The sequence below is a fragment of the Hyperolius riggenbachi genome, chromosome 5, assembly GCF_040937935.1.
Source record: "Hyperolius riggenbachi isolate aHypRig1 chromosome 5, aHypRig1.pri, whole genome shotgun sequence".
NCBI classification, from domain to species: Eukaryota; Metazoa; Chordata; class Amphibia; order Anura; family Hyperoliidae; genus Hyperolius; species Hyperolius riggenbachi.
Genome location: NC_090650.1, coordinates 47,682,120 through 47,702,313, shown reverse-complemented (window position 1 = coordinate 47,702,313; position 20,194 = coordinate 47,682,120). Strand labels below are relative to the sequence as shown.

The following is a 20,194-nucleotide window of genomic DNA, read 5'->3' as shown; positions in this document are numbered from 1 at the left end:
AGCCAGAGAGTGCTCCCCAGTATAGGTAGCCAGAGAGTGCTCCCCAGTATAGGTAGCCAGAGAGTGCTCCCCAGCATAGGTAGCCAGAGAGTGCTCCCCAGCATAGGTAGCCAGAGAGTGCTCCCCAGCATAGGTAGCCAGAGAGTGCTCCCCAGTATAGGTAGCCAGAGAATGCTCCCCAGTATAGGTAGCCAGAGAGTGCCCCCCTTAGCGTACATCAAAAAAGGGTGTCGGGAAAAAAGGGCGCGTGGTGTAAACCAGAGTTCCCCAACCCTGTCCTAAAGGCCCACCAACAGTACATGTTTTGCAGGAAACCACAAACATGCACAGGTGAGGTAATTAGTGTCTCAGCAGAGCTAATTAACTACCTCTGTGGATATCCACAAAACATGCACTGTTGGTGGGCCTTGAGGACAGGGTTGGGGAACACTGGTGTAAACAATAAAGAAGTATTATCGTTTATAAAAAATATTGTGTAGAATTTCGTTTACAAATAGTGTTTTAAGAATTTATAAATCATTGAATAATGTGTATGAAATCGGCAATTCTTAAAACATTGATCTTCCCTGTTTCTAAACTGAAACTTATAATTACGTTTGTTAAAAAAACAGTAATATTTGTTTAAACATTATAATTATATATTGTTATGAATAATCTTGATTTATTGTTATTATAATAAAATGTGAAAATATTGTTTATAACAATGATATTAATATAAGTACATTCATAATAACTGTTGATTAGTATTATTAAAATTGTACTAAAACTATACCTAACCCTACTCTCACACAGAACCCTCTCTGTACCTATCCCTAACCCCTAGACCCCCCTGGTGGTGCCTAACCCTAACCACCCCCCTGGTGGTGCCTAAACCTAAGACTCCCCTGGTGGTGCCTAAACCTAAGACTCCCCTGGTGGTGCCTAAACCTAAGACCCCCCTGGTGGTGCCTACACCTAAGACCCCCCCCCCTGGTGGTGCTTAAACCTAAGACCCCCCTGGTGGTGCCTAAACCTAAGACCCCCTGGTGGTGCCTAAACCTAAGACCCCCCTGGTGGTGCCTAAAACTAACCACCCCAAAGCCCTCCCTGTACCTATCCCTAACCCCTAGACCCCCTGGTGGTGCCTAAACTTAAGATCCCCCTGGTGGTGCCTAAACCTAAGACCCCCCCTGGGGGTGCCTAAACCTAAGACCCCCCCCCTCCCTGGTGGTGCCTAAACCTAAGACCCCCCCCCCCCTGGTGGTGCCTAAACCTAAGACCCCCCCCCCCTGGTGGTGCCTAAACCTAAGACCCCCCTGGTGGTGCCTAAACTTAAGACCCCCCTGGTGGTGCCTAAACCTAAGACCCCCCTGGGGGTGCCTAAACCTAAGACCCCCCTGGTGGTGCCTAAACCTAAGACCCCCCCCTGGTGGTGCCTAAACCTAAGACCCCCCCCCCCGGTGGTGCCTAAACCTAAGACCCCCCTGGTGGTGCCTAAACCTAAGACCCCTCTGGTAGTGCCTAAACCTCTCTCCTCCTAGGCCCTCCGTCTCTATAGTGCAAGCACCATTTCTAATTGGAGCAGTTAGACTGTAGCAGCAACTAATTATACCCTATAAAACCTCTGTGGGCCTGTACAAGAAGCTAGGCCTCGTACACACTCATGATGACTGTCACCTACAGGTATTGGTGCTCGCTCCCTTGGGTGGCAGTTCTGTATAGACACACCACTAGCCTACAGGCTAATGATGCATCTGTTGTTATAGAGTAGGGAGGAGGGAAGACATACTGCTCTCAGGGTATGTTGGGCATTGCTAAATCTTAAGGTGGCCATACACTGATCGATATGACCAGCACAGAAATCCTTCTTCGATCATTATCTGATCAGGGAGGCATCTATCCACCGTATTCCCTCCACACAGATTTAACCAGCACAACATTTTTGAAAATCTGTGCGTTCCCGCTGCCCCCCCCCCCCCCCCCCCCAACTGGGGAGCTGAGGGTCATGCACAGATGGCGAAAAGCCGCTCGAGGCTACAGGACGGTCAGAAGACGGCGCTGAGACTCGGTAAGTATTGTAATCCCTGCGAAATGCGCAAAGCACAGCAGTGTTCTCCCCAGAATTATTTTCCAGCCGGGTGGCATGAAAAAGTAACTGGGTGGGGCTAGATTATAGAATGCAGGACCGGCGCTTCTCTGCACAACTCTGCTTACAGCAGAGGAGGAAGTGAGCTGATGACAGCTGGGTGCTCACCAAAACTAGCCAGGTGGAGCACCCAGCTAAAAGAGCCTGGGGAGAACACTGCATAGTGCACCACCTCCTTTACAGGTATTTAATTGTATACACAGCACATCATTAAGCAACAAAGCAGAGGAGGAGGTGAGCCAATAACAGCCGAGTGCTCACCAAAACTAGCCAGGTGGAGCACCCAGCTAAAAAAAGCCTGGGAAGAACACTGCACAGTCCCCATTATCTCTTCAGCATGCTGGTTAGTTGAGACTTACGGTTGCCTGAGTTCCAGATAACGGGGACTTTGCTAACTGCTTTCTACTATATGACATTACAGTGCCTCTCTAAAAGACAAGACAAGACAAATAACATTTATATTGCGCTTTTCTCCTTGCGGACTCAAAGCGCCAGAGCAGAGCAGCAGCCACTAGGGCGCGCTCTATTGGCAGTAGCAGTGTTAGGGAGACTTGCCAAAGGTCTCCTACTGAATTAGTGCTGGCTTACTGAACAGGCAGAGCCGAGATTCGAACCCTGGTCTCCTGTGTCAGAGGCAGAGCCCTTAACCATTACACCTTCAGCCAACTAAAAGGGTTCACATCATTTTTATTACTTGATGTCCTTGCGTTTTGCACACTATCGGAAACAGATCACATCTAGTATGAAAGAGACCTCACCTTGTCACTACCCTACAGTAATCTGTACACAGAAATTTCTAGATACAGTCCATCAATTTTTCAGTAAGAGGCTAATGGATTTCAGCCTGGCAATGAGGAAATGATAATATATAGTGGAGCATGGTGGCATAGTGGTTAGCACTCTTGCCTTGCAGCGCTGGGTCGCTGGTTTGAATCCCAACTAGGGCACTATCTGTACGGAGTTTGTATGTTCTCCCCCCGTGTCTGTGTTGGTTTTCTTCCTCATCCCAAAAACATACAGATAAGTTAATTGGCTTCCCTCGAAATTGGCCCTAGACTACAATACATACATTACACGATATATACATAAACATGTGACTATGGCAGGGATTGGATTGTGAGCCCCTCTGAGGGACAGTTGAAGAAAAACTGTAACCAAGAATTGAACTTCATCCCAATCAGTAGCTGATACCCCCTTTCCCATGAGAAATCTTTTACTTTTCTCAAACGGATCATCAGGGGGCTCTGTATGGCTCATTGGTGAAACCCCTCCCACAGTGTGATGTCAGGACCATGGTTCTGACATCACACTGTGGGAGCCTTGTTGCACTGTGGGAAATAACAGCTGTTTCCAACTGCCAAAAAACAAGCAGCAGCGACATCCACTGACATCACCTGCCAGCAGTAAAAATTTCACCATGTGACAAATGTCAGAATGTAAATCAGTGAGAGGAAATATTTAACAATAAGCAAACACTGACTAAATCATTAAGGGCCCGTTCACATCACAAACGCGGACGGCCACGCATGCGGAACGCAACGCATGCGAACACACGCCATCCGCGTTTGTGTGCGTTGCGTAGCTGAAAGTGAATGGGACAGCCGCACATTTTTGCAAAATCTGCGTGCAGCATGCGTTCCCGGAACGCACAGGTCCGGAACGCATGCAGTGTGAACATCAGACAGTGCACTCTATGCACTGTCTGATGTCGTGCGTTTCCAAAACGTGGCTGGAAACGCGTGCAGTCTGAACAGGCCCTTATACATAATTATTGTAAAAATTAAGCATTTTTTTTATTACATTATTTTCACTGGAGTTCCTCTTTAAGTGACAAGACAATATACTCTGTACAACGCTGCGGAAGATGTCAGCACTATATAAATAATAATGTGTAGCTGCTTATTTATATATTGTGTTTACTATCAGTAACATTTTATTCATTCAGATTTTCTTGTTTATGTTATTTTTTTCCTATGGGTAAAAACATACAGCAAAAACAGAAACAAAAGGTTTCACAATATGCTGCCTTTAAGAGATTTGGCCTTTTTGCAACAGCAACTGATACAGGATTTTTCCAGGCCACGAGCAAGTCAACGAGGGTAACAGAAGTCATTTATTAATTTGTATACCTCTGCTATCCAAAAGCGTACCAGGCCGAAGCCACACAGTGCTGTCACTGGCCCCCCACAACATACTGCTGAACTGGTGGGTTTCGGCACGGAGAGCTGCTGCTAATTACTGGTAGCATGTGTTGTAGATCAGACACAAACTGCAGACAGATGTGTACGGCCTGCTCTGCATGTTCAGCTAGCAAGCTCTGCTGTCCAAGTCCTTCTCTTCACTCATCTCATTTAAATGGTTCTTATGCTCAAGGGTGTAGCTAAATAGCTGAGACAATCTCGCTAAAAGAATCTTCAGGAGGTCTGTTAGTAGGATTGAAAAGACTCATGGCCACCACAGAAGCAAAAATCTAAAGAACAGAAAAAGCAAAACAAGTGACTGCACATATATAGTGGGCCCCATTAACACTGCACCAAAAAAGCGTCCTTTCTGGAACGCAGGAAAATGCAAAATCGGACTGTGAACACATACTACCGGGTATGTTATTAATAGGATGCGCTCACACTGTCAAGAGGAACACGAATGTGCACGGACTGGAACTCAAATGCAAAGTCCCGACTTGCTGCATTTTTTCCCAAATGTAACACGATAGCCAGGCCCGGATTTACCTCACAGGAGCCTATAGGCACAGATTTCTTGGCACCTTAGATTTCGCCCTCCATGAACCTCCAAAAACCCCGCCTACAAACCCCGCCAAACTGCACTACTGTGAGAAGTGTGCTGGCTGGCCCAGCTGTCACTTCTCCCTTACTTCCCTCGCCCGTCATCGGTACCTACAAGTGCCCCTTAGTAAGAGGTAGTCAGAGGTACCCTTAATATTAACCACTTCACCACTGAGGGGTTTTACCCCCTGACCACCAGAGCAATTTTCACCTTTCAGCGCTCCTTCCATTCATTCGTCTATAACTTTATTATTACTTATCCCAATGAAATGAACTATATCTTGTTTTTTTTGCCACCAATTAGGCTTTCTTTAGGTGGGACATTATGCCAAGAATTATTTTATTCTAAATGTGTTTTAATGGGGAAATAGGAAAAAATGTGGGAAAAAATTATTATTTTTCAGTTTTCGGCCATTATAGTTTTTAAATAAAGCATGCTACTGTAATTAAAACCCATGAAATGTATTAACCCATTTGTCCCGGCTATAAAACCATTTAAATTATGTCCCTATCACAATGTTTGGCGACAATATTTTATTTGGAAATAAAGGTGCATTTTTTTCAGTTTTGCATCCATCCCTAATTACAAGCCCGCAGTTTATAAAGTAACAGTGTTATACCCTCTTGACATAAATATTTAAAAAGTTCAGTCCCTAAGGTAACTATTTATGTTTTTTTTTTTTATTGTATTTTTTTTTTTTTTAATTACAAAAAAAAAAATAAAAATTGGGGAGTGTGGGAGGTAATGAGTTAATTTATTGTGTAAATGTAATGTTTGTATATGTAAAATGCTTTTAGGGTGTAGTTTACTATTTGGCCACAAGATGGCCACAGAGTGTTTGTTTACATGCGACCTGTAAGCGTCCGGAAGGACGCTTACAGGAAGCAGTAGGAGGCTGGGAGACTCACAATGATCTCGCTGTTTCTGAAAGAAGCAGCAGATCATTGCGGGGGCTAGATCAACGAACGGGAATGGATTTTCCCGTTCATTGATCTCCGGGCGAGCGGGCGGCGGCGTGCACGAGCAGCGGGTGCGCGCGCACGAGCGGCGGGAGCGCGGACAGCGGCGGTAGCGCGGAAGGTACGGATTTCTCCGTCCCTGGTTTTTTAGGAGGGAAAAAAGGGGCGGAGAAATTCGTACCGCTGGGGGTAAAGTGGTTAAGTAGCTAGTGGTGTGAAGGGAGATCTTGTCAGTGGAATGCCAAGAGCTGGGTGAGTAACCTACCTCTCATTTATGCTCTGCTCAGGACTCTGCATAGGGAAGGAGGGAGGAAGGCACTTGGATAGGGGAATGAGTCACCTTTCCATCATCAGGCGCTTGTAGGCACAAGCCTGCAGCACCTTATGGTAAATCTGTCCTTGACGATTGTGGAGATATATTGAGGTGCTGATGATATTAAGGATAACAGGAACATATTTCCTTCATTTTTTGACTGTAACATATGGGATTGTCTGTTAGCCAGTCTTCCTGGAATTCCGTATAAAGTGTAAATTACCTATCATTGTCTGCTTCTAATGAGGAAACCCTTAATTAGACAGTTGCTGTGAAGCCTATACAGGTGGTCAGACCATGTTGTCTGAATAATGCCTCAGATGTGTATTGGGCTTGGGAGTAATTGGTCACCTGGCCAGAGTAAACTGAAGTCTGTCTAATGTAATTCTGTATGTAGATGTCCATTACCTCTGCCCCATTGTCCAGCAGGGGAAACTGTGTCTACTGCTAATTACCTGCCAATTGAGGAAGAATAGGCTGGTCGGCATGGCTTTTGAGTCTGGTGTCAGCCATTGGGACAAGGCAAGCCTGCTAGAATCTTGGGGGCAGGGGGAAGCTGACACCTGAATGTTTGAAATGTATTTGACAGCCTACTGGAAATTATTGAAGAGGTGAAGTCCTTTTGATACCATTTCTACCTGTGGAAATTGAATTATTGGTGGAGTTGAAAAGCCTCATTTAACAATCTCTTGATGTAAAGACATTGTAACCTGGGGAAATTGGGCTAAGGAAGTCTTTTGTTGGGTGTGTGGACTATAGTGGATGTTGGATCTCTGGAAATCCAATTATGACTGAGGATGTAATTAAATCCAGCTTCCCCCCCGTCCACACAGGCTTACAGCCTCGAGGCGAATATTTCATTATAAAAACCAGGGGACAGCTACCTCAAAGGAGTTCTCTTCTGACGGTAGTGGCAGCCGGTCTCCTGGCCCAAGCTAGTGAACTCCTGGTCTAGCCAGACTGTGTCCGTCCACACCAAAGTCCACGATTCTTCTATCGGGATCCCTTTATTTTGGTAAGCAAAATCGCTTTGTGTGTTATCTTTGTAACTTTATCTTGTAACTATTTTTACTTTGTTTTTTGTAATTTTTCTGTATATATTAAGTTTGCACTGTTCTATGTTTTTCTAGAATATTAAATTATTATTTAATAAGTTTGACTTCTGCCGTACTAAACTAACCCTCATAGCCTAGAAGAGACTGAAGTGTAACCGTGTATAAGTTCATGCCTAATTGTACGCTTGAGCAACACTACCGTAGGAAATTGTAATTGCATTGGGTGTGGGGGCGTTTGTCATACGTTGGCCTAAGCGCGCAGCTGACCCAACGTACGAACAACGCCAGTGCGAGTAGCTAACAGTATCGTTCGGAACGACTGTTAGTGGGTCTTTGCTTCACGACAGTGTAAGATTGCAACTGTGTGTGTGTGTGGGTGCGTGGCGTTCCCGTATTTGGCCTAAGCGCAAAGCTGACCCAGATACGAAAACGCGGAGTGCGCGCTGAGGACTCGACAGCAGAGTGGAAGTGTCTAGCGCACAGCTAGTGGTGGCAGTGAGAAGTGTTTGAGGGGTTCCAGCCTTGTTTGTAGCTTAAATAAGGCTGTTCCCCGCTTAATCTGGTCAAACCCGCAGTCGGGAACCGTATACGCAGGCGTGCCGCGGGCCGGTTCCTGACATAATTGGCTGGCAGCGGTGGGATCGTTTAGTACATTAGTACGCAGTTTAGCCCGCTATTCTGAGTACTAAAGGCTGGAAGCTTGCTAGAAGCAACTAGCCTACAGAAGTCTACTCAGTGCAGAATCTATATACGTTTTTTTTTTTGTTCAAAGATACACACTTGGTGTTTTGCTTTCCCTTCCCCCCCCCCCTTTTTTTTCTTTTCTTTTATTTTTTGCAACACGATGGCTCAGAAAGCATCCAGCTATGCAAGGCAAAACAAGGAGATACTACTCAACCTGTGTGAGCACAAAGGCATCGAGACGGTGAGCGGCCAGACTAAGGAGCAGTTAGTTCGTGCGCTCGAGGAGCATGATGCGGCAGAGCAAGCCCGTGCTTCAACGTCAGCGGATGCAGCTCACGACACGCCAGAGGAGGAATCGCTCCCGCCACAGAATGCGAGGGGAGACGATGTCCGGGATGATCCACCGAACACGGAGATGACATCTCTGGAAGCTGATCTACAGCTACTGAACTCGGCTGATCCTGAACTGCGCCTAAAGCTGATCCTACTGCACCGACAGGCAGAGAAGGAACAAGTGGCACAGCGACACCAGCTGGAGCTGGCTAAACTTCAGCAGCAGAACCGGTCTGCTGGACCCGCAGAACGCGAAGGTGAGCGAGTCCACAGAATCCCCCTGGATAAGTTCCCCGCTATGGACAAGGACTCTGACATAGACACTTTCCTACAGGGGTTTGAAAGGACTTGTCGGCAGTATGGGGTGCCCCGTGAGCAGTGGGCAAGATACCTCACACCAGGGCTGAGAGGCAAGGCCCTGGAGGCGTTTGTGAGTCTCCCCCAGGAGGAAGAAACAGACTTTGAGGCGATTAAGAAAGCCATCATTGCGCGATACCACCTCACGCCAGAGGTGTATCGAAAACGTTTCAGGACAGTGCAGCGAGGTCCTAATGACAGTTACCTGGATCATGCATGCAACCTGCGCACTGCCTTCCAGCAGTGGGTAAAAGGACTGGCGGTTGAGACCTTTGATGCCCTGCAGGAACTGATAATAAAAGACCAGTTCCTCCACACTTGTCCTGTTGAGGTCCGGCAGTTTGTACGGGACCGAGAGCCAAAGACCGTGGATGAGGCCGCGAAAGTTGCTGATGCCTACACGTCCAATCGAGCATCTGATTTTCGGAGGACTACGGCGCCCAGCTGGAAGGGAGAAAAGCCTGCGAGACCTTCTCCTCTGAGCACCCAGCGAAGTCAAGTCCCGCAGCCGCCTGGAGGTAGAACAGCCACCGTTGACACTCGGAGATGTTTTGCCTGTAACAAACCGGGTCACATCAGTGCTACGTGCCCAGAAAAGAAGAAGGAAGCCCCAAACTCTGGCGGGGCCCGGAATGCGTTGTGTGCCACCCGGAATGCAGGTAGCTATGCAGAGAATCTGCAACCTGTCACGGTTGGTGATACAGTTACCACCGGTCTAAGAGACACTGGAGCAGAGGTGACTCTAGTGCACCCCCAGCTTGTGAACCCTGAGGAGTACATTCCTGGCAAGACTATGGCTGTCAAAGGAGTTGGGGGCGTCACCCCTGCCATACCCACCGCCTTGGTCCACCTGGATTGGGGGGCCGGCAGCGGAATGAAAGAAGTGGGGGTAACGGATGCCATCCCCACGAACGTTTTGTTGGGTACTGACCTGGGACGGTTAGTGGCCCGGTATGAGCCTACTCCAAACCCCGTGGAGCCTGCATCCCCCGCAGAAGTTCAGGACTCTTGCAAGGTACTGTGTGATAATGCTGTGCAAGCGGGGAGTGCTGGTGAGGCCCCAGGGGCTACGGACTGTGTACTAGGAGCCAGCCCTAGTGAGTCTCCAGTGCCCAGGCCTGGAGGAGGACACGTTGTTACCATGAATGCAGATAATGTTGATGTAATATGTGATGTGTTGCATGATGACATGTGTACAGTGAATGCTCCGTCAGCTGCAGTGGTGACCCGCAGTGCTCACCGGGCTGCAGCAGACGAATTGTCCACTGAAGGGGCTGATGTCACTGGGTCGGGCTCTTCCACTTCAGAGCTTGGCTCTGAGGACCCAGAGGCCTCTCAGTTTGCCACCTCCCTGGTGCCTGTGGCCGACAGCGCTGAGTTCTCCGAGGCTGTGCGACTTGATAGCAGCCTGGAAGAGCTCAGGAGTCTGGCGGACAGGGCACCGGTGGAGGGCGACAAAGTGAGGGTGTACTGGGAACACGGCAGACTGTACAGAGAGGTTATTCCCTCTGAGCCGTCTGAAGTGGAGGAGGCCGACCGGCAGTTGATTGTTCCTCACAGGTACAGGGAGCAGCTATTGAGAATAGCACATGAGGTGCCCCTGGCTGGTCACTTGGGGATCCGCAAGACCAAATCCCGGCTTGCCCACAATTTTTATTGGCCCCACATGGGGACAGATGTTGCTGATTTTTGCCGGTCTTGTGTCGCCTGTCAGCGGGTCGGCAAAGCAGGTGACACCGACAAAGCCCCACTAAGGCCCTTACCCATCATAGAGGAGCCCTTCCAAAGGGTTGCTGTTGACATAATTGGGCCTCTAGCGATACCCAGCAGCACAGGGAAACGTTTCATTCTTACGGTGGTCGATTATGCCACTCGCTACCCTGAAGCTGTAGCCCTGAGCTCCATACGGGCAGACAAGGTTGCGGACGCATTGGTGCGCATTTTCTCACGGGTCGGTTTTCCCCGTGAAATGCTCACCGATCACGGCCCGCAATTCATGTCGCGCCTAATGGAATGCCTCTGTAAACAAATGCAGGTAGAACACATCATGGCCAGCCCTTACCACCCCCAGACAAATGGGTTATGTGAGCGGTTCAATGGTACTCTGAAACAGATGCTAAGGGTGTTTGTTGAATCGCAAGGGAGAGACTGGGAGCGATACCTGCCCCACTTACTGTTTGCTTATCGTGAGGTGCCCCAGGCATCCACCGGGTTCTCGCCCTTTGAGTTATTATATGGGAGGAGGGTACGCGGACCCCTCGATCTCATTCGAGAGGTCTGGGAGGGGCAGGATATGGGCCACGGGGTCTCCATAGTGGAATACGTTCTGAAGTTCCGGGAAAAGATGGACACCCTGGTGGGGTTAGTGCGAGAGAATCTGACTCAAGCCCAGGCCACCCAGAAGCAGTGGTATGACCACGGGGCTAGGGAGAGAGTTTATGAGGTAGGTCGCAAGGTATGGGTCCTAAACCCGATGCGACAGAATAAGCTGCAGGCCGCTTGGGATGGGCCCTATACCATACATAGGAAGATTAGTGATGTGACCTATGTGGTCGCGCTGGATGACCGAGGTAAGCAGCTGAAAACATACCATGTAAATATGTTAAAGGAACATCATGCTAGAACCGCTTGCGCTCTCCCTGTCTGCAGTTTGCTACCGGACGGTGAAGCAGAGGCCCTGGTTGACATCCTGGCATCCACCCAGGAAACCGACTCTGTTACCGAGGTGCAGATCAATCCGGAGTTGACAGCAGAGCAGCAGGCTGGGCTATCTGATGTGCTGATCCTTTACCGTGGTACCTTTACAGCCCGCCCTGGTCTGACCAGCCTGGCTGTACACCATGTTGACACCGGAAATAACAAGCCGGTTAGACAGTCAGCCTATAGAGTCTCCCCTGAGGTTCAGGCCCACATCAGCAAGGAGATTGAGGAAATGCTGTCACTAGGGGTGATCCAACGGTCGCACAGCGCATGGGCATCACCTGTAGTGCTAGTACCCAAACGGGACCAGACCACTCGGTTCTGTGTAGATTATCGAAAACTAAATTTGATAACTGCATCAGATGCTTACCCAATGCCGAGGGTCGACGAATTGTTAGATAAGCTAGCTGGCGCGCAATATCTAACAATCGTGGATTTGAGTCGGGGATACTGGCAGGTCCCTCTAACAGCTGAGGCACGGGAGAGGTCTGCCTTTATCACCCCCTCAGGTCTGTTTGAGTTTAATGTGATGCCTTTTGGGATGAAAAACGCCCCAGCCACCTTCCAAAGGGTTGTAAATGGTCTCCTGGAAGGTTTGGAACACTGCGCTGTCGCCTACCTAGATGACATCGCCGTGTTTAGCGCCAACTGGAACGACCACTTAGCGCAGCTGTCACAGGTTTTGGGGCGCATCACTGCAGCAGGACTAACAGTCAAGCCTAGCAAGTGTCAGATAGGCATGAAACAGGTACAGTACCTGGGACATGTGGTGGGGGGGGGAGAGCTTCGTCCAGATACTGGGAAGGTAGATGCCATTGTGTCCTGGCCCACCCCCCACACGAAGAAGCAGATTCAGTCCTTCTTAGGGACTGCGGGGTACTATAGAAAGTTTGTCCCCAGCTACAGTGCCCTCGCCAAGCCCTTGACAGACCTCACAAAAAAGAAGCTGCCCAAGCAGATTCTCTGGACACCAGAATGTGAACAGTCATTCACAGCTCTGAAGAGGGCCCTAGCCAGCCCTCCCGTGTTGCAAGCGCCAGACTTCAGCCGACGGTTTGTAGTCCAGACGGACGCCTCAGCCTTTGGCCTAGGTGCTGTATTAAGCCAGGTAAACCAAACTGGGGAAGAACATCCGATTCTGTACTTAAGTCGGAAGCTGCTACCCCGGGAGGTAGCTTACGCCACCATAGAGAAGGAGTGCTTGGCAATTGTATGGGCCCTACAAAAGCTGCAGCACTATCTCTACGGTCGTGTATTCACCGTCGTAACCGACCACAACCCTCTTAGTTGGTTACATCGGGTTTCTGGGGACAATGGAAAACTGCTGAGATGGAGCTTAGTTCTCCAACAATATAGCTTCACCATTCAACATAGGAAGGGGAGCAATCATGGGAATGCTGATGGGCTGTCCCGTCAAGCAGAACCAACAGTGTAGGTGCAGGCAGGATGATCTGGGAAGATCATCTGCCTTGCACCAAGTTAACGGCGGAGGTGTGGAGATATATTGAGGTGCTGATGATATTAAGGATAACAGGAACATATTTCCTTCATTTTTTGACTGTAACATATGGGATTGTCTGTTAGCCAGTCTTCCTGGAATTCCGTATAAAGTGTAAATTACCTATCATTGTCTGCTTCTAATGAGGAAACCCTTAATTAGACAGTTGCTGTGAAGCCTATACAGGTGGTCAGACCATGTTGTCTGAATAATGCCTCAGATGTGTATTGGGCTTGGGAGTAATTGGTCACCTGGCCAGAGTAAACTGAAGTCTGTCTAATGTAATTCTGTATGTAGATGTCCATTACCTCTGCCCCATTGTCCAGCAGGGGAAACTGTGTCTACTGCTAATTACCTGCCAATTGAGGAAGAATAGGCTGGTCGGCATGGCTTTTGAGTCTGGTGTCAGCCATTGGGACAAGGCAAGCCTGCTAGAATCTTGGGGGCAGGGGGAAGCTGACACCTGAATGTTTGAAATGTATTTGACAGCCTACTGGAAATTATTGAAGAGGTGAAGTCCTTTTGATACCATTTCTACCTGTGGAAATTGAATTATTGGTGGAGTTGAAAAGCCTCATTTAACAATCTCTTGATGTAAAGACATTGTAACCTGGGGAAATTGGGCTAAGGAAGTCTTTTGTTGGGTGTGTGGACTATAGTGGATGTTGGATCTCTGGAAATCCAATTATGACTGAGGATGTAATTAAATCCAGCTTCCCCCCCGTCCACACAGGCTTACAGCCTCGAGGCGAATATTTCATTATAAAAACCAGGGGACAGCTACCTCAAAGGAGTTCTCTTCTGACGGTAGTGGCAGCCGGTCTCCTGGCCCAAGCTAGTGAACTCCTGGTCTAGCCAGACTGTGTCCGTCCACACCAAAGTCCACGATTCTTCTATCGGGATCCCTTTATTTTGGTAAGCAAAATCGCTTTGTGTGTTATCTTTGTAACTTTATCTTGTAACTATTTTTACTTTGTTTTTTGTAATTTTTCTGTATATATTAAGTTTGCACTGTTCTATGTTTTTCTAGAATATTAAATTATTATTTAATAAGTTTGACTTCTGCCGTACTAAACTAACCCTCATAGCCTAGAAGAGACTGAAGTGTAACCGTGTATAAGTTCATGCCTAATTGTACGCTTGAGCAACACTACCGTAGGAAATTGTAATTGCATTGGGTGTGGGGGCGTTTGTCATACGTTGGCCTAAGCGCGCAGCTGACCCAACGTACGAACAACGCCAGTGCGAGTAGCTAACAGTATCGTTCGGAACGACTGTTAGTGGGTCTTTGCTTCACGACAGTGTAAGATTGCAACTGTGTGTGTGTGTGGGTGCGTGGCGTTCCCGTATTTGGCCTAAGCGCAAAGCTGACCCAGATACGAAAACGCGGAGTGCGCGCTGAGGACTCGACAGCAGAGTGGAAGTGTCTAGCGCACAGCTAGTGGTGGCAGTGAGAAGTGTTTGAGGGGTTCCAGCCTTGTTTGTAGCTTAAATAAGGCTGTTCCCCGCTTAATCTGGTCAAACCCGCAGTCGGGAACCGTATACGCAGGCGTGCCGCGGGCCGGTTCCTGACAACGATAGTGCCGCAAATCGGACACAATGTAAGCCTATGTCGCCGCATGAAAAACACTCACCTGTCCCATGGATTTTCAGTTCCACCGCCATTTGGCCCACTACAGGGCATCGGTGAGCAGAAAAAAAAAACCTTTGGGAATTTTGCTGCAACACAAAAAATTATCATTGGTTTATGGTGGACCAATGAGAATCCTCCGCATTGATAGGTAGAATTCACATTGATTTTTTTGAACATTGCCTGTTGGTGAATGCTGTTCGTTCAGACCAGCTTGGATTCTGGTTGATACCCTATTTCCTTGACAAAGGGACGCTTTGACGCTCCAAAACGTTGGATTTATACTTTTTGCATTCCAATTAACTATATGATTTACGACTTTGTGTGCCGACACCAAATATTTGTTGGATCTATCTTTGGCGGTGTTGTTGTACACCATATTATTCGAGCACCCAACTTACATCTTGGCTAACACCCTATGGTCTGCACGACTACACTCTGCATCTCTAAATTAATAATGCTGACTGTAAGTGACAGCTACACAGGAAAAAATGACAGCTGCACAGGAAAAAATGACAGCTGCACAGGAAAAAAGTCTCTTACAGTGCATTTACTCTTACTTTTTATATGTATGTCTGTATTTTAAATTTTACAATTTCTTCGTGATAGTGGTCCCATGAAATATATTTCACACAGAACTGGAATGAGAGATAATGCGATATCGCTCAAGTAAGATTAGCGATGAACGTCAGAACGCAGCAGACACAGACGCCGCACAAAAGCAGCCAATTCTCTCCCTGGGTTCCGCTGGATTTTCTCATCTCACGTTTAGCATTCAGAGACATAAAATACGCCTTTCTTTCAAATAAAGTAATCATGTATGAAGCTGCAGCGCCGCGCAGAAACACCCAGTACTCTGTCTGCTGCCTCCCCGCTGGTTTTACTGCTTGAAAGCAGACATATCGCTCTCCCCATGCTGACATGAAGACCCTTATTCCCCAAGGTGAATGGAGATAATCAGACACACATTGTATTACTCTATCCACCAGGGACAGGCGGTTATTACAGTACAAGAATCGCTGTCGTGTCACATTGCTTATTTACCCATCATTCAGCGGGTAAATAAGCCGAGAAAATGCATTTCTAAAGCAACATATAAAAAAAAGAAAAGGGTTTCTCCTCTTGAACCAAACTGTTGACATTGGATTTATGCTGAATTAATAAGCTCCCCCAGTGTCCTGCCGAAAATACATTTATTTTTACGAAGAGCTGCCAGAATATACAAGGACACGGAGAAAGGAGAAGGCTTGAAATCACAGCTAGTGACTGTACGAGAAAGCTGCTGAACAGATCCATGGAAAGCATGAATAAAGCTACATACTCACGGGGGACAATTGTACCCCGTTGCATGCGCGCACGCGAACAGGGAGCGACAGCTGTCCACACGTCTCGCCAGAAAGGCAGAGACGCGGCGGAAGCTGTTTGAGAATGGAGCATCCCCCGGTAGGATGCTCCATTCACTCGCGTACGTCTCCTGCCGCTAGCCCGCGTACTCACGCGGGACTAGCGACAGTTCCGGCGAAGTCGCGGCGACAGCTGTAGCCGACGATTGAACATGTCAATCGCCTGGCGACAGCTCCGACGGGCGACGGTTCGGGCGCGCGCGTTATACACACGGGCGACCTGTCGCCACAACACGCGCGTGCCACGTGGCTGCGGCGACGGCCGTACCCCGTGTGTATTGGCCTTAAGGGGTCCTTGCAAGTGCTTCATCTGGTCTGTGCAATGCATGTAACCGTGGTGAAGACCACGTTTTACAGACCTGGCCACAGACACCAGATGACAGTCTTATGTTTTCGACTGGGTTGAGGTACAATCTTATATCTGTGGCAGCAGGGGTTGCCTAATCCATCCATCCGCTCACCATGAGCTTGCTGGGTAGTCTGTAACTCGGGGTTCTTAAAGTCCTACCCCATAGAGCCACATTAATCCATGCCATGCACTGAAGAGGATCAACCAATCCGAAACAGTCTGTATGCATGTTGGATTATTGTGGCTCTGTAATATTAACAAGCTGACACATCATTGCATTCCAGCGGTTCTGGAGGTGTGGCTAGCTTACAGGGACAACAAAAAGATAATTTGCATATTCAGCAGTGATGCATTGTGGGAGACATTATATGCTCACTCCAATGTGAATAATCGCAAATACCTTCTGTTTTAAGAAGGAAAACTTTTGTTTTGCATAACATTTTAGTAAGAGGGCTTTTTGGCCCATTGTAGCCCCTTACACACTCCTAGGAGTTCTGGTTCACTATGAGCTTGCTGGGTAATCTGTAACTCTAAACCACAAGGAAAGCTCAACTGGACAGGCTATGATAATTTTGAAAAACAATCCTTCTTAAAGGACACCTGACCTAACAAGGATTCCATAAGGTAAGCATAACGGTATGGTCACGCTGGATCCACATACCGACCCGCATAATCGCTCCTTAAAAAATAAGACTTTTGGTTGAAGTCAAATTTTCAGACAGGAAGAGGCAGGCTTTCTGTGATGCGCCCTCCTACCACCCTCCCATTGCCTCCTCTCAAAGAGAAATCGTAACCAAGAATTGAACTTCATGCCAATCAGTAGCTGATACCCCCTTTCCCATGAGAAATATTTTCATTTTCACAAATGGATCATGAGGGGGCTCTGTATGGCTGATATTGTGGTGAACCCCCTACCACAGTGTGATGTCAGGACCATGGTTCTGACATCACACTGTGGGAGCCTTGTTGCATTGTGGGTCATAACAGCTGTTTACAGCTGGGTCCAACTGCCAAAAAAGCAAGCAGCATCTCCTTCCACTGACATCACCTGCCAGCAGTAAACATGTCACCATGTGATACATGTCAGAATGTAAATCAGGGAGAGGAAAGATTTTACGATGGGCAAAAACTACTGTATATTCTGGCGTATTAGACTACTTTTTAACCCTTGAAAATCTTCTGAGAAGTCAGGGGTCGTCTTATACGCCGGGTGTCATTGATGCTGGGTGATATGCCCTATCCTGTTACCGCCTCTCAGATCTCGCTGCTGAGGACTGTAGTGAAGCGGCGCAGGAGCACATGTGCGAGATCTGAGAGAAAGAGAAGGAGGTAAATAGGATACAAGGGTGGGGCCAGAAGGGTGAAAGAGGCGCATTTTATGGGCACAGCGCGATCTATTCTTCCATAACGCTCTGATAGACAGGGAGACAAGGTGAGCTGACTAATCCGCTTATTGAGAGGGAGAGTTGGCCAATCCAACCAGTCAATCACCTGTATCCTGTTATATACTGGGTACCACATACAGTGCAGCACCAGTATCTGTTCATTACATAGCACCAGTATATGATGATTTTTCATTTTTCTTTGGTGTGCGTTGGAAGAGGGGTAGTCTTCTACAGCGAGTATATCCCAAACTCTATATTTTAACTGGAAAAGTTAGGGGGTCGTCTTATAAGCCGGAATATACGGTAACTAAATCATTTATACATAATTATAGCAAAAATGAAGCACTTTTTTATTACATTATTTTCACTGAAGTTGCTCTTTAAGGGGCGTGAATGGGGCGGGGAAGAGAAGGGATTAGGAGGGTGATAGGAGGGAACATGACTGCAAGCCTGATTCTTCTAATCTGAAGATTCACATTTTTCATAATTATGCCAACTGGGTGCAAATGAGGAGAGGAACGGTCAATATACAGAGGTATGTGAATCCAGCATAAACATAGTGCTGTATTTACCTTAGTTAGCTTTGCCTCAGGTCAGGTGCCCTTTAACTGGCTGAGGTACCTCATCACGGATTGACCAGAATAACATACTAAAAAGCAAACTACTGTCTCAGTGTAAAATGAGTATTTGCACAGGATATCTCCACATTGTAATATAGCCACTAACCAATCCTGCCATAATTTGTTTATTTGTTGTGACAGCATAAGGGAATGTGGGCAGAGCCGGATTATCCACAAGGCAACCTAGGCAAGTGACTAGGTCTTGGTGGGTGTCCGGGGTATTGGATGGCACTACCTTTTATCACCTAAACTTACTAGAAAAGCCATGTGATAAGTACAAAGAGCCCAAAACTGCTTTTGCCTGTTGCCTAAGGCTCCAATAAACCTTAATCTGTCTGTGAATGTGAGGATTGTAGCATGGGTCAAAGAGCCAACTTGTCATTCAGCATCCCACTGGTGTTTGGCTATAAAGGGAAGTGTTCCCCAGAAAATTGTGCCAGATAACAGAGTCGGACTGGTGTGTGTAGGAGCATTGAGTTGGTCTTGGAATGGGGGTTACATGACCCCTGAGGATGAGAATCTCACAGCTGAATTTTTTTTTCAGGGGGGGGGGACTAGAAAAAAAGGCAATACTGGGGAGGGGGAACTGCGGTATTTGCACCAAGGCCTGTGGTTGTCAAACTGCAGGTCAGGTCATTTGGGCACAGGGGTCCTCAGGCATCTATTAGACTCCGATGCAAGGTGTGAAGGGTAGTGTAAGGCATTAGGGAGGTTAGTGTTATGCACTGGAGGGAAAAGGGGGGGTAGTGTTAGACATTAGGTGGGAGGGGGTTGCGTGAGGATGGGGGCCGGGTTAGTCTGTAGTAAATGTAGATAGTAGCAGATCGGCCGATTGGCTAAAAATAGCGGTTGCTTGGGCACTGGGATTAGTGTTAGGTATAACAAGGAGGACGTTAGTGTTAGGCACTAGGAGGAGAGGTTAGTGTTAGGCATTAGGTGGGGGATTAGTGCTAGGCATGGGGGGTTTAGTGTAAGGCATTAGGGAGGTTAGTGTTAGGCATTAGGTGGAAGGGGGTTTGTGTAAGGATGGGGGCCGGGTTAGTCCATAGTAAAATATTGGTCATGTAAATGACCAATATTTTTACAAGTGACACCACCAAATCAACTCAAATGCACATGCGCATCTATCTAAATGCTAAATAAAGTACAATTTAAAAGCAACTCAAAGAGACAAATATAGGTTTTAGACTCGTATCCGAACAGGCAACTGACTCAGGACTCATACCTGAACAGGCAACTGACTCTGTTAGCAGCCCACACAACATGGACTTCATCGAGGACAGAGCTGTACATAGGAAGACAGAGGCGCTAAGCTTGGTATTAGACCTGCATGAGTTATACAGTATGCTCCCTTTTATAGCCTGATGAAGTGGGATGTGCCCGCGAAACACGACGCACTTGTCTATTTTTGTTGAAAAAAATCAGCAGCATCTTATGTGTACCTCAAGGGGGTAGGTCCACCACTGCCTCCTTCATTTTAAATTTTTTAAAATGTTTTTTAAGAATGTTTTTTATTCTTCTGGCGCCTCTGTACAACTGTAAAATGTAGGTTTTCGTTTGCATAGGTTTGCGAGTTACTGTCTGTTCCTGATTTTATACAGATCACATTTGACCAACTATTGATAATTTAGCGAGGACAGACCGTGGCTTTATTATAATCGGACTCTTTCCCTCTCGGGTCCTTTTAAATCAGCCTGAGACCTTGGACTGAGACGCAATTCCCAACCAGCATGATTGACTTGCAGTGATTTAGATTGGGCGGCTATAAATCAACTTTACGGGGCATTAACCGCTTTAATGGTAATCAAGTGGAAGACACGTTACAAAAGGCCTATAATCACTTTGCTGCTAATCAAAGTGGAATCACTTTGCAGGGCTTTAAAACCTTTACCACTAATAAATATGAAAGCAATCTGCGGGTTATTAATCCTATTTGCTTAATAAAACTTGGGGTTTTAAACTACACGATAGCAGTGAAGGTCAAAAACACTTTACATTT

At 47.3% G+C, this 20,194-nt stretch overlaps 2 protein-coding genes across 2 annotated transcripts in view; one reads left to right on the top strand and one right to left on the bottom strand.

Moving 5' to 3' along the window:
* The window catches only part of SPAG6 (sperm associated antigen 6), a 202,451-nt gene that overhangs the window by 156,407 nt on the left and 25,850 nt on the right, over positions 1-20,194 (bottom strand). The gene's annotated exons all lie outside the window — the stretch shown is intronic.
* Positions 8,176-9,904, top strand: LOC137519598 (uncharacterized; the record flags this gene model as incomplete). The annotated part of the gene is made up of 1 exon (XM_068238579.1): positions 8,176-9,904. A coding segment is annotated over exon 1 (1,569 nt), but the record flags the coding sequence as incomplete, so codon positions are not given.